The sequence below is a fragment of the Rutilus rutilus genome, assembly GCF_951802725.1.
Source record: "Rutilus rutilus genome assembly, chromosome: 3".
Lineage (NCBI taxonomy): Eukaryota > Metazoa > Chordata > Actinopteri > Cypriniformes > Leuciscidae > Rutilus > Rutilus rutilus.
Window position 1 is genome coordinate 16482058 of NC_140211.1, and position 14265 is coordinate 16496322.

General features: G+C 37.4%; 1 protein-coding gene across 1 annotated transcript; it reads left to right on the top strand.

Annotated features, from left to right (window-relative positions):
* Positions 1–217: 217 nt before the first annotated feature.
* pygmb (phosphorylase, glycogen, muscle b) lies at positions 218–14053 on the top strand. The gene is made up of 20 exons (XM_084403648.1): positions 218–656; positions 2220–2321; positions 4022–4100; positions 4200–4303; positions 4396–4527; positions 5151–5262; positions 5842–5924; positions 6017–6160; positions 6361–6453; positions 7223–7369; positions 7652–7815; positions 8397–8511; positions 8671–8772; positions 8876–9023; positions 10584–10642; positions 10723–10864; positions 10965–11172; positions 11432–11566; positions 11684–11750; positions 12595–14053. The coding sequence occupies exons 1-20, from the start codon at positions 414–416 to the stop codon at positions 12742–12744; spliced, it is 2529 nt and encodes an 842-aa protein (XP_084259774.1). The 5' UTR covers positions 218–413; the 3' UTR covers positions 12745–14053.
* Positions 14054–14265: the final 212 nt, after the last annotated feature.

The following is a 14265-nucleotide window of genomic DNA, read 5'->3' on the forward strand; positions in this document are numbered from 1 at the left end:
TCACAATTGTCTTCTGGGAACTATCATTCCATTTCTTTTTACTTTTTATTTCTTAACCTGTTCTTATTATTTTATGCTTTACAATTTTTTATTTAAAGTACTTTAAATTACCATTGTGTATGTGCTATATAAATAAACGTGCCTTGCCTAAATTTGTTATGGCCCGCCCAGCCTGTAAATATATAGTAGTCATGTATATTGCCTATAGAGAGAGAGAGAGTGTGCGCGCCGCCAATGAGCGCGCTTGACCCTGAAGCATCAGCTTGGAGATCACGGTGACGCGCGTCGCAACCATAGACTGTAAAAAAAAAAGAAAACAGTCGCAACACACGCAGCAGGCAGCAGGCATCACGTAGTCTCGTAGACTAATATTCCTGGTGCACGAAACCCACTATTATATAACAGTCTACAAGATGTCCAAGCCACTGACGGACCAAGAGAAGAGGAAGCAAATTTCCGTGCGAGGTCTCGCCGGGGTTGAAAACGTCTCGGACCTCAAGACCAATTTTAATCGCCATCTGCACTTTACTTTGGTTAAGGACCGTAATGTTGCAACGAAGCGCGACTACTACTTCGCCTTGGCGCACACCGTGCGCGACCATTTGGTGGGAAGATGGATCCGGACGCAGCAGCATTACTACGAGAAAGACCCGAAAGTAAGATACTCGAATGCCGCAGTTTCATCCTACAGATCGGGGCCGCACGTACACCACTGACAGGAGGGAGGAGGGGTCGGATCACACATTAGGGGACATTATGTTGCGCAGTAGAGTAGCAACATTGCAAAATGTAAAAAGAAACATCTATATCCTTTTTGAAGGTTTAATATTGAGGTATTTGTATTGCACCAGGGAATGACGATTAATGCTAATGTTTCAGCAGATGGTAGGGCTTTTTTTCAATAATTACATAATCTCTCCATGACTGATGTCAGGAGCTCCTTCATTCAATGTCCCACAGAATGTATGAAGAGCTTTTCTATGTGCCCTTGACAAGTATCAACAGGTCTAATTATTTTTGAATCGTTGAGTGCGAGTTATTTCAATATGTGCACATTCTTGTATTTAAACAAGTAGCAAAAATCTAAAAACCCAATTTCTGTAATGCATATTATTCGCAAAATCTTTCAGATTACAACGCTGAACCGCTGAATATACTCATTCCAGACGAAAACCTTATTTATTTAACTTTATTTTACATAATTTGACGTTACTCGTTTAAATTACAATTTTAAAATCTCCCATCGTTATCCGATGTTGTTGTCATCACAATGTCATTATAATTGATGCGTACCTCATTGTGATTTTTTTCTTTCTTGTGCTCATTTGCATACATAATTGTGATTGGTCCTTTCCATCTTACAACGTTCAGTACGTCGTCCAGTCCTAAAACCTGAAATAGGAAAGCTGGTTGTCACCATAGACAGTATAAGAAGGTTGTCACAAAGAGGCTAGTCAATCATTTTAGCCCTCATTAGCAACTTAGTAATGTCTACCACAGACATTATTTTACTCATAAGTCCAAAACTGTAATTTTGCTTTGGGAAAGGAACGCATAAGTAATCACAAAACCGGAGCTTGCCTAATTCCTACTGGAAATTTAAAATGATATTTTCTCATTTTTTGTATTCTAAAATAATAATAAAAATACTTCAAGTAAAAAAAAAAAAAAAAAAAAAAATGATTGAAGGGTAGGACACTGTTGTATTTGGTATTTGTGTCATCTTTATCTGGGTGGCTGGCATCCTGACAGAGTATTTAACCTTAAACGCTGACAGCTAATGCTGCTATTTTTACATGTGCCAGAGACACAGCACACAAACATCATTCTTTCCTAACCTTTATTATCATTTATAGACAAGAGACTGAAATATCACAAGCTAGCTTTTGTTTACTAGCAAATCCTCCATGCTAGTTGTGTCATTGGGCAATCTTCAACGATTGAATGTTTTGCGCTGGCGGTCAATGAGGTCTCAAGACATGGAATACAGATTAGGCTTGTGTTGCGCACCTGTCACAATATTATTTGTCACTATTATTTGTCTGCTCAGCAGGGGCTTTTATGGCTCCTACTTCACTGTTGCTCTAAATGGCTCTCAGCTGTTGGTGTTAAGTATTAAAAAACACTTTTATTAAAAAAATGCACAATTCTTTTTCACTTTTAATTATCTTGTCTTTACCTTTTTTTTCCCCTTTCTTCTTCTTTGTCTCCACTTGTAGCGTGTGTACTATCTTTCTTTGGAATTCTACATGGGTCGGACCCTTCAAAACACCATGGTAAACTTAGCTTTGGAGAATGCTTGTGACGAGGCCATCTATCAGGTGAGAGGAGATATGTGCAACTGAACACTGCAAAAAGCAAATAGTTCTGCTGGGATGACATATTTTTGTTGGCCAACACTGAAGTTAGCATCACCCTGCGACTTCCCTTGTCAAAAACCACAGTCTGTGTCAAAAGCATTCTGAACTTTTATGAATTCTGAAGCCTAAATACAAGTCAAAATCTAAACGTAGGCTATAAACGAATTACACCACGGTCGCATGACCTCAACGTCACCATCTCTAAGCTAAACATTTTCACTGATAGATTGAGTTAGAAAGAGCACAATTATAAACACAACGAGGCTGTGAAACGGACTAGTGTGTTGATGAGTTTACCTGTTCGACATGATGACATTTAACCTTTGTAATTCCATTTAGCCACTTATAACTGTCTTTTTAAAAGGGACATATCATGAAAATCTAACTTTTTCCGTGTTTAAGTGCTATAATCGGGTCCCCGGTGCATCTACCAACCCAGTATCTTTGTTTTGGTAAGCCTTTCTCTGTAAGCATGTAAAAAAATAAGCCGATTTTCGCAGGGAGATTTCGCTCCCTTTCTGACGCAGGAAGGGGATCTTATTATAATATTACCACCCCTTAATCTGCACGTTTCCACCCACGGCGCTGTCATTTGGTTTTCACAAGCGACAACAGTGTAATTTCTAACACAATGGCAAAAGTTCCAGCAAAGCATGCAAACTGTTCTGTCATTGCCTGCACAGACGAGCACTGAAGACTATTTGACCAAAGAATGTCACAGCTGTCTTATAAAGAGCTCAGGGAACTGTGTCAACTTGTGTAAAAGTTAAACATGACGTCACATGCAAGTCGATGAATTAATGTAACGCCACAACAACTACATAAATGTATCCACTAACCATTCAGAAATGTCCACACCCAAACATTTTTGCTCACACCCAAAAAGGGGCAAATTTGACAAGCTATAATAAGTTATTTGGGGGGTATTTTGAGCTGTTATTTCACAGACACATTCTGGGGACACCATAGATTTATATTACATCTTGTGAAAAGGGACATAATATGTCACCTTTAAAGACAAGTGAAAGCTTTAAAAAATCACAATGGGCTATTAATATATATTTTATGTTATATAAATGTTTTTTTTTTTTTTTACTTGTGGTTGCCATCCCTGCAGCACTCTTATCTATGGAAGTAAATAATTGTGTCATTTTTGCGCCCCTAGTGGGAACTGCAATCTGTGTGAGTGGCCACTCTACATAACAACATTGGCTCAACCAGTGGTGTGTATGGGGTGGGACTATATTCATTTGTCCAAATAGAGGAGATCTATAATACCTGGGGAACATTATCTGTTATTATTCCACTAACCTCAATACTTAAACTTTAAAAAATAATTTTGTATAAAGAAAAGAGGCCATTATCAGTAATTATCATCATCAGTGATAGCATAATCATAAATAGAGAAAGAGCATATGGAGGAGATCTGGTGCTATAGGTACTGTAATACTGATCATCTTGGATTAGCTGCCCCTGGTCCTTTAATCCTATTCATTAGAATATGAAATGCAAATCATTGTAGATCAGCACTGCTATGCTGAGAATGACTATAAAGATATGTTGATGAAAGATGAAACCATGCAACAGGGCATGTTTTGTACTCTGAGAAGTTATTCACCGGATTTGGTCCTGCCTGACTCTCATATTCTGGTTCTTCTCAGTTGGGTCTGGATATGGAGGAGCTGCAGGACATGGAGGAGGATGCTGGCCTGGGCAACGGAGGCCTTGGTCGACTGGCAGGTGAACTCAGTCTCTTTAAACGTGCTGATCACAAGATTAATGGAGGCTTGCACTGTCGAGTTGGTGCTTTGATTCACTTTAATTTCTCTTCCTCTTCAGCTTGCTTCCTGGACTCCATGGCAACCTTGGGCCTGGCAGCGTATGGATATGGAATCCGTTATGAGTTTGGAATCTTTAATCAGAAAATCGTGAAGGGCTGGCAGGTAAAACAAACTTGCAACAATATCTCAGTGAAATGTATTTCTCTTCCTTTGATGCATTTGGATCTTAGTAAACAACTGACATCATCTGACAGGTGGAGGAGGCGGATGATTGGCTGCGCTATGGAAACCCTTGGGAAAAAGCCCGGCCTGAGTACATGCGTCCTGTGCATTTCTATGGTCGGGTGGAGCACCACCCTGATGGAGTGAAATGGGTGGACACACAGGTGAGAGCATAGAAACCATGTATCTGCATTTAATTGGTATGGAAATGGCATTTTTCATATTGTAAAATAATTTTTGCTTTTAGAGGAAATTAATGCTTTCATTCAGCAAGGAAAGATGGTTTAAAAGTGACAGTAAGGACATAATGTTACAAAATATAAAGCATAATGTTAAATGCTGTTTTATGGACTTTCTATTTATCCAAGAATCCTGAAAATATGTATCATGCTTTTCACAAACTATGAAGCTGCACAACTGTTTTCAACATTGATAATTATAAGAAATGTTTCTTGAGCAGCAAATCAGCATATTAGAATGATTTCTGAAGGATCATGTGACACTGAAGACTGGAGTAATGATGCTGAAAATTCAGCTTTGCATCAGGAATAATATTTTAAATTCTAATAATATTACTGTATTTTTTATCAAATAAATGCAGCCTTGGTTACCATAAAACATTACAGACCTCAAACGTTTGAACTGAGTGTACATCAGGAAGTTCAGTAGAGCTAAAGCAGAACGGCCAATATGCAAGACTCAGATGCTACATGCTGTAGAATTGTGTCATTTTTACAGACGTATCTCTATGTTTTCCTATTAAATCTGTTCCTGTTTGGTTCACCAGGTGATCCTTGCTCTCCCTTATGACACACCTGTCCCGGGATACAGAAACAACATTGTTAACACAATGAGGCTCTGGTCTGCCAAAGCTCCATGTGAATTCCATCTCAAAGACTGTGAGTTCTCTTCAATCAATCAATCAGTCAATGATCATCAGACATTTTAACCAACCATAAGCTTTATCGTTCATTTATTATTATGAAAATAACTTGTAATATTATTTATAAAATCAACTCTGATCTATTCCATTTGTGTCCATAATACACAACTGTTCAAAGGTTTGTGGTCAGTAAGATTTTTTCATGTTTTTGGGAAAAAAAGGTCTCATGCTCACCAAGGCTGCATTTTTTAAAATAAAAAATACAACAATAAACATTTATATTTTGAAATAGTGTTACAAATTAAAAATAATCACTTTATTTTAATATACAGACAGTTGTGTTGCTTAATATTTTTATGGAAACTGTGATACATTTTTTTTTTCTAAAAAGTCTAAAAGCACAGCATTTATTTGAAAATAATTTTTGTCTGATTATAAATGTCTTTACTTTCACTTCTGATCAATTTAATGCATCCCTGCTGAATGAAAGTATGAATTTATTTCAACAAAATTTGACTGACCCCAAACTGTTGAATGGGTATTCCGTATCTTTGAGCCTTATATCTTATGACTGACTTTCTGTCTTCCTGAACAGTTAATGTTGGTGGTTACATCCAGGCCGTTCTGGATAAGAATCTAGCTGAGAACATCTCTCGTGTGCTTTACCCTAACGACAACGTGAGTGCAACTCAAGCGGTTCATGTTAAGAAACAAATCGCATGACCCTTGGAGCCTAAATGTAAACGAATCCTCCTGTTTGTGTATGTCAGTTCTTTGAGGGGAAAGAGTTGCGTCTGAAGCAGGAGTATTTTGTGGTGGCTGCAACTCTCCAAGACATCATCCGCAGGTTCAAAGCTTCCAAGTTCGGCTCAATTGAGGAAGTGCGCATGGATCTGACCACACTGCCAGATAAGGTAGGACATCCCTGGAGCACTTTGATTTATGTTAAGATGCTGGGGTGTAGAGAACATTCAACACAATTCACATTGTATCTGGTGTCGTTTATTCATATTAATGAGACTGAGCAATAAAACTTAATGCATTGGGATAAACAAAATTGGTTTCACATTTAAAAACTACTACAGAGATTCTTTGCTTTTTCTGTGTTGTTCAGGTTGCTATACAGCTGAATGACACTCATCCTGCAATGGCCATCCCTGAACTGATGAGAATACTGATGGATGACGAGAAGCTGAACTGGGACACGGTGAGTGGGAAATTCACATCTTCTTCTTTAACATGCCTAAAAAAGGATTTGCAGTCAAACTGTAGGACTATTCAGTTGATTGATAAAAGGGTAATACAGGGACATAAAGCAACACTTTGCAATAAGTTTTTTTTTGTTAACATTAGTAAATGCATTAGCTATCATGAACGAACGTTGAGCAATATATATATTTGAAAGCATTTATTAATCTTACAAAATGGTAGATAGTTAAAATAGTTCACAGTGCATTATGGTAACAAATACAACTTTTGATTAAAAATGTATTGGCAAATGTTGAAATTACATCGACTAACATTAATAAATGTTGTACACTCTTAGAAATAAAGGTTCTTTATTGCCATTTATGGTTCCATGAAGAATCCATGTAACCCCTTCATTGCACAAAAGTTTTTTCATCATTGAAAAAGTTTCTTTAGAAGAAAAAATGGTTCTCTCTGCTCACTGAACGTTTTTTTTGAGGAAACAAAAATTGTTCCTCTATGGGATTGCTGTGAAAACCCTCTTTTGGAACCTTGATTTTAAAGAGTGTTGAAGTATTTCATTATTAGTTCATGGTAACCAATGTAGTTAACTAATGTTAACAAATTAACCCTTATTGTGAAGTGTTACCATACATAAAGTTTACATTTCTAGAATGAAAATTTGCCCATGTAGACCAACGCCATAATGTTGTACTACTCTACTTCTTCTAATTTTTCTTTCTCTCTCACTCTCCTGTGACTTTCTGTCATTCTCTTTTTCTTTTCAGGCGTGGGACATCACTGTGCGTACTTGTGCATATACTAACCACACCGTTTTACCAGAAGCCCTGGAACGCTGGCCCGTTGACCTGTTCCAAAACCTTCTCCCCCGTCACCTAGAGATCATCTACGAGATTAACCGACGTCACCTGGAGGTCTGGGAACAGACATTATCTTCATGGAACATTGCATTTGAACATTATTGTAGATAAAAAAAAAAAAATGTTTTTTGAAGGGGTTGGGAGATTTGTTACTGCATTTGGAATGTAGGACTGTGTTGACTCCAAATAAGGAGTCAATTGTGCTGTGTGAGGTTATTTAAACAAACTCCTCTGCTCTGCATGACTCAGCATCCAGTAAATCTAAGATGAAGAAAAGTAACTTCCCATGTACATTTAACTCTGTTTTGACCTTACATTTTCTTTCCTGTTTCTTAGCGGATCTCTGCGCTCTACCCTGGTGATTATGACCGTATGAGACGCATGTCTCTCGTTGAGGAGGGATGTCAGAAGAAGATCAACATGGCTCATCTCTGCATCGTTGGCTCTCATGCAGTCAATGGCGTGGCACAAATCCACTCCGACATTATTAAAGACACTGTGTATGTCTCCTAACTTTCTTTTTATATTAGAATACATAGAAGCCTCAAAAAGTATCTGGACACTTAAGCCACATTTAAAAATATATAATACTGTTCAAAATTTGGGTTTTTAATGTTTTTATATAAAAAATACAGTAGAAACAGTAATATTATTGGAAAATATTATTACAGTCCAAATCAACTGCTATTTAATATATTTTATTGTAATTTATTATTGTGATGGCATAGTAAATAGTAATTTAATTTAACTGTCACTTTTGATCAATTTAATGCATCCATGCTGAAAAAGTGCATTAATTTCTTCCAAATAAAGCCTAAACTTTGAATGGTAGTGTATAAACCAAGTAGCATTTACAGTATTTTAAAGAAAGATAGCACAAGCATTGTTGTCCAGTGCAATGACATTCATACATTTGCAAATTAAATGTCAAAATTTATATCAACAATATGTAATTCCAAATTTTTGTCCCTCTTTATGACTTAATCACATTGCCTCAGAATTAGCCCTGGTGAATAACTCACAGATGTTTACGGCTAAAAAACAGTTGTATCTAATTTGGTGGGGTTGATTCTGTGTACAGTTTTAAGGACTTCTATGAAATGGACCCAGAGAAGTTTCAGAACAAGACCAATGGTATCACACCTCGTCGCTGGCTTGTCATGTGTAACCCTGGACTGGCTGAGGTTATCGCTGAGGTGAGGAACATTGCTGATAAGAAAAAAAAGTTATCGTTAAACACTACTGAGGAACATACAAAAAGTACCATAACCTTCGGAAATACATTTTGGAAGCTTTAGGAAAGCCATTCAAGAGTCATTATTGACCGAAAATCCCTGTCTTATATTAATCGCTAGAGAATTGGAGAGGACTACATTCGCGACCTATGCCAGCTGAAGAAACTCTTGAAGTTTGTGGATGATGATGCTTTAATTCGAGACATTGCTAAAGTCAAACAGGTGAGACAGAATCCACTTTCAAAGTGAACTTTAGTGCAAGAATCATCATTTATATGAGAATGATGAACGTTACATGGCATATCTGTTGCTTTGCTGTTTTCAGGAGAATAAAATGAAATTTGCAGCGCTTCTAGAGGAACAATACAAGGTGAAGATTAACCCAAACTCCATGTTTGATGTCCACGTGAAGAGGATCCATGAATACAAAAGGCAGCTGTTGAACTGTCTGCACATCATCACCCTCTACAACCGTAAGTTTTTCTTGAAACAGCGAATTATTTTGGTAATAAGTTTCGAAACAAACTAATGCATATCTCTAGCATGTTACTGGAACGTTTGGAACATTATTTGCATAACTTTTTACATTTTTTTATTTATTTAGTAGGCAGTATGCAGTGTGTACTGTGCCGTATACACTAAGCGGAAAGCTAGTATTCCTTTCCCAAGATAGCCTACACTGAAAAACACTTGGCTGAAGCCTAGTCCTAGACTAAAATGCATGTTTGAGCTGTTTTAACTGAAAGCATCTTACACTGATATCTCTTAAAATATGTCAGTGCCATTGTTTTGTCTCAAGATGCACACCAGTAATGTTTTTTTTCTAAGACATGTTTATTAAAGCTATTTAGATGTACTAATTGAACTAAGGCCTAATCTTGCCTTAATCTAAGCCCTGCCTGTGAAACCAGGCCCTGGTGTAGGATTTTTTTAAACAATTTTCACTCAGAAATTGCTTATAAATTTCACAAATAATTACTAAGAAACGGCAAGTAACATTAAATTAAACATGATATTTTGAAGTGGAAAGACTGAAAGAGTATTTTCCTGTAAAACGTACTCCAATAATCTTTACTTTATTTACAACTTTTTTTTACAGTGTACTTAAAGGGATAGTTCACTTTGAAATAAAATTTTGGTATGTTTTAGCTTACCTCAAGGGCATCCAAGATGTAGGTGTCTTTTTTTCCGCAGTAGTTTCAATTTTGATATTTTTAGGTCAAACCGTTCTTGTCTGTCAGTCATATAATGCAGGTCGATGGTCACTGTCTCAAAACACAAGCACAAAGTCCAAATTAAAACAATTCCCCATCGTCCAAATTAAACAATTCCCCATCGTAAGTACACATTGATGGCCTAAGACACGAAACGAGCGGTTTGTGTGAGAAAACGAACAGTATTTATATCGTTGTTATCTCTTGAACACAGCACACGTCCAAATGATCTGACGGCGCGGGCGGGTATAGATATATAAATAGATGTCGCCTTGGCTACTGCAGTTCATTGGAACGAAACCGTAGCCAAGCGACATCTAGTGTATACATCTATACCCGCCCGCGGGCGGATATAGATGTATACACTAGATGTCGCCTTCGCTACTGCAGTTCATTGGAACGAAACCGTAGCCAAGGCGACATCTATTTATATATCTATACCCGCCCGCGCCATCAGATCATTTGGACGTGTGCTGTGTTCAAGAGATAACAACAATATAAATACTGTTCGTTTTCTCACACAAACCGCTCGTTTCGTGTCTTAGGCCATCAATGTGTACTTACGATGGGGAATTGTTTAATTTGGACGATGGGGAATTGTTTTAATTTGGACTCTGTGCTTGGGTTTTGAGACAATGACCATCGACCTGCATTATATGACTGACAGACAAGAACGGTTTGACCTAAAAATATCAAAATTGAAACTACTGCGGAAACAAAGACACCTACATCTTGGATGCCCTTGAGGTAAGCTAAAACATATCAAAAATTAATTTCAAAGTGAACTATCCCTTTAACTTGACTATTTTGTCTGATCAGGCATCAAGAAGGAGCCTAACAAGGCCTGGACTCCAAGGACAATTATGATTGGAGGAAAGGTGAGAATGACACTTCACTGACCAGTCCGATCTGTTCTACTGAAATCTGAATGCTAATTGCTTAATCATGCATCTTCAAGGCCGCCCCCGGGTATCACACAGCCAAGATGATCATCAAACTGATCACGGCAATTGGAGAAGTGGTAAATAATGATAGTGTGGTGGGAGATCGTCTGAAAGTCATCTTCCTTGAGAACTACAAGGTTACCCTGGCTGAGAAAGGTAGCATGCAAACTGACTAACAGATTTTAATATTGGGTCAGCTTCTTGTCTTATTTACTCACACTTCTCGCCTTGCTTACTTCTTTCTGTCATTTTACAGTCATCCCTGCGGCTGACCTGTCCGAGCAGATCTCCACAGCAGGAACAGAAGCTTCTGGAACAGGCAACATGAAGTTCATGCTGAATGGAGCTCTGACCATCGGCACCATGGATGGGGCTAACGTGGAGATGGCTGAAGAGGCGGGAGAGGAGAACCTCTTCATCTTCGGCATGAGAGTGAAGGATGTGGAAGCTTTGGATAAGAAAGGGTGACGACATAAGCTTCAATGATCAATTTTTCTGAATAGCAGTAGTCTAGTTTTTTTAGTGCATTCATTTATTCATGTTTACAAAAAGTTTATCCATTGAAATTTATTTTATTAAAACGTCATCCACTTAAATAGATGTAGTGATTAGCAAAATAAGGATTAGCAAAGTGTTGTTCATTTTTTGAACTAAAGGAAAGGTTACAAATGAGGGTGTTAGATACAGTCTTGTTTAACTTAACTGAAGTTTGTTTATTTCCAGATACGATGCCATGGAGTATTATAACCGCATTCCAGAACTGAAACAAGCTATGGATCAGATTTCTAAAGGATTCTTCAGCCCTGCAGAGCCTGACCAGTTTCAAGACATTGTCAAGATGCTGATGCACCATGACAGGTAAGAAAAACCGAAACTCATAGTTGTGATTTAATAATAATCATAATAATTTTACACTCTCTTTCGCACAAGAGTTTAATACTGATCATATAAATTACACTTTGGTTGTGACTGCAGGTTCAAGGTGTTCGCTGACTATGAAGACTACATTAAAAGTCAGGAGAAAGTCAGCGCCTTGTATAAGGTTTGTATTAAAACAATATGATATTGTATGACGCCAGTAATGTTTCAGTGTTTTTCAGGAAGTTGAGTCAGTAATTTTTTAGTGACAGTGACAGTAAACATATATAATGTTACAAAATTTCTATTTCAAATAAATGCTGTTCTTTTAAACTTTCTATTTATCAAAAAATCCTGAAAAACATGTATCATGCTTGTATCAACCGGAGTAATGATGCTGAATGCTCACAGGAATCTTTGATCACAGGAATAAATTACACTTCACTGTATAATCACATAGAAAACAGCTATTCTAAATTGTAATAATATTTCACAATATTAGTGTTTTCAGTGTATTATATACATATATATATATATATTATATATATATATACATACACACACACACACACACACACACACACACACATATATATATATATATACATACACACACACAAACATACACACACATATATATATATATATATATATATATATAAAGATAATGCAGCCTTCATGAACATAAGATACTTTTTTTTTTTTTTTTTACAGCCCCCAAACTTTTGAACGGTAGTGTATGTGAACAAGATGAGCGATTAATACTTTTGGTCGATTTTACCTACATTTTAAATGTGTATATTTGCTACCATTTTTATTTTGTTTTATTAGGAGTACACTAGCATGTCATTTTACATTCATGACAGCTGTTCCATCAGTTTATTTGGAAATATGTGATACAATTCACTCGAAATGTATAGATGGAAATAGTACTTAACGTTCATTGTTCTGAAAGGGCTGTACACAACAGAAACACAACAATGCTGGAACTGACTCGAAGCTTGTTTCTCTTCCTGATTCTCAAACAGAATACTAAAGAATGGACCAAGATGGTCATCCACAACATTGCTGGTTGTGGCAAGTTCTCCAGTGACCGCACCATCGGCCAGTACGCCCGTGAGATCTGGGGCATGGAGCCTAGTCTGGAGAAGATCGCAGCCCCAGACGACCCCCGCTAAGTCCTTCCACAATATCAAAATCTTCCAATGTTGTAGCTGTTCTCACATTGAATTTATTTAACATTGTGAAGATGTATAAAGGTGATTTTACCGTTGACATGTCATAGGAGATGTTAATCCGTCTTCTCATCAGACAGCCTCACACAATTTCTCTGAATCCCTGCTCCAGCAACGAGCTATCAGCGCATCTAGTTTTGTGGCATGTTTAAATACAGCATATGTTGGTGTAAGAATGTTAGTTTTCCTGTGAAGTATTATGAAAAGGTGTGATGTATTTGTCTATCCACGTCAGCAGAATAGCACAGCCTCAGAAGAATCGAACATACACTGTGAGGTCAAAGCATAGCAAAAACCTTTATGTATTTTGCCACATTTCACAACATGATGGGTGACTATTATGGAAACAATTTGAGAAACCACCTTAATGTGGTCTTTTTTGTGTTTTGTGGCAAAATGTTTGAATTGAGAATTTTAAAACACTTTTTGGCTGTTTTAGTTTCCGACAGGCAGTTATTACATGAGCACTTTGGGCTTAGGTTGACTTAGGTTATGACTGTAATTGAACCATATTCAGTGTAAAATTCCTGCTGGACATGTCCGTCACGCACTCTGACTGCTTGAAACTACCTGCCTTAACCATAATATGAGTGTTGTTTGTGTATGTTTAAGTGTAAATCTCTGCCTGTCTCTCATTGGCCTGTTGGTGCTCATGTGTTCGTCCACCCGCAGAGCTCCTCACTTTAGCACTTTAGTCATGATCTGTCACTTTTGTCCTCGAGAAGCATTGTACTGTAGCTCTTTCCACATATACTGTTGTAACTCTGGCTTTCACACCACACAAAATAAGACCTGCAGGAATGATGGGGCCCTGTATGAAACTTTGCTTTGAGTCCAGTGAAACTAATATAGCACCAAAGTGTGATTCTCCATACTTGCCAGGCTGCGTTCAAGAGCCTGAAATGTATTTACCCAGATATATTATTATAGACTTGTATTCTTAGAATAGGAAACAAAGACGTAACAAGGATGTACTGTGCATTGCTTTTGGATTTGCTGGAAGTGAGCAGACAATACTTCAAATCGACATGAATTGCTGGTTTAGTGATAATGGAGTAGGATTTTATCTCTAGTTCCTGGTCACCCCTACATAGACTTGACAACCTAACCTGCAACTTTTGTTAACAGCTTTAACAATCTGATAATGTTCTCTCTGAATGTTTGCCCCTATTGTGGGTGACAACGCGCACCAAACAGTCCTGCTGATACCCTTGAAGAGAGACAAAATGAGAAATAAAAGATGAAGAAATGATTTGCTGTTTCTGCTTTTTGCAAGCATTCTTATGTTGGTCTTACATGTGACAATACAGAATGTTTAAAGGGATAGTTCACCCCAAAATGAAAATGTTGTCATCATTTACTCGCCCTCATGTTATGCCAAACCTGTATGAGATTCTTTCTTCTGTTGATTCAACTGTTAAACTGTTTGATTACCAACATTCTTCAAAATATCTTCTTTTGAGT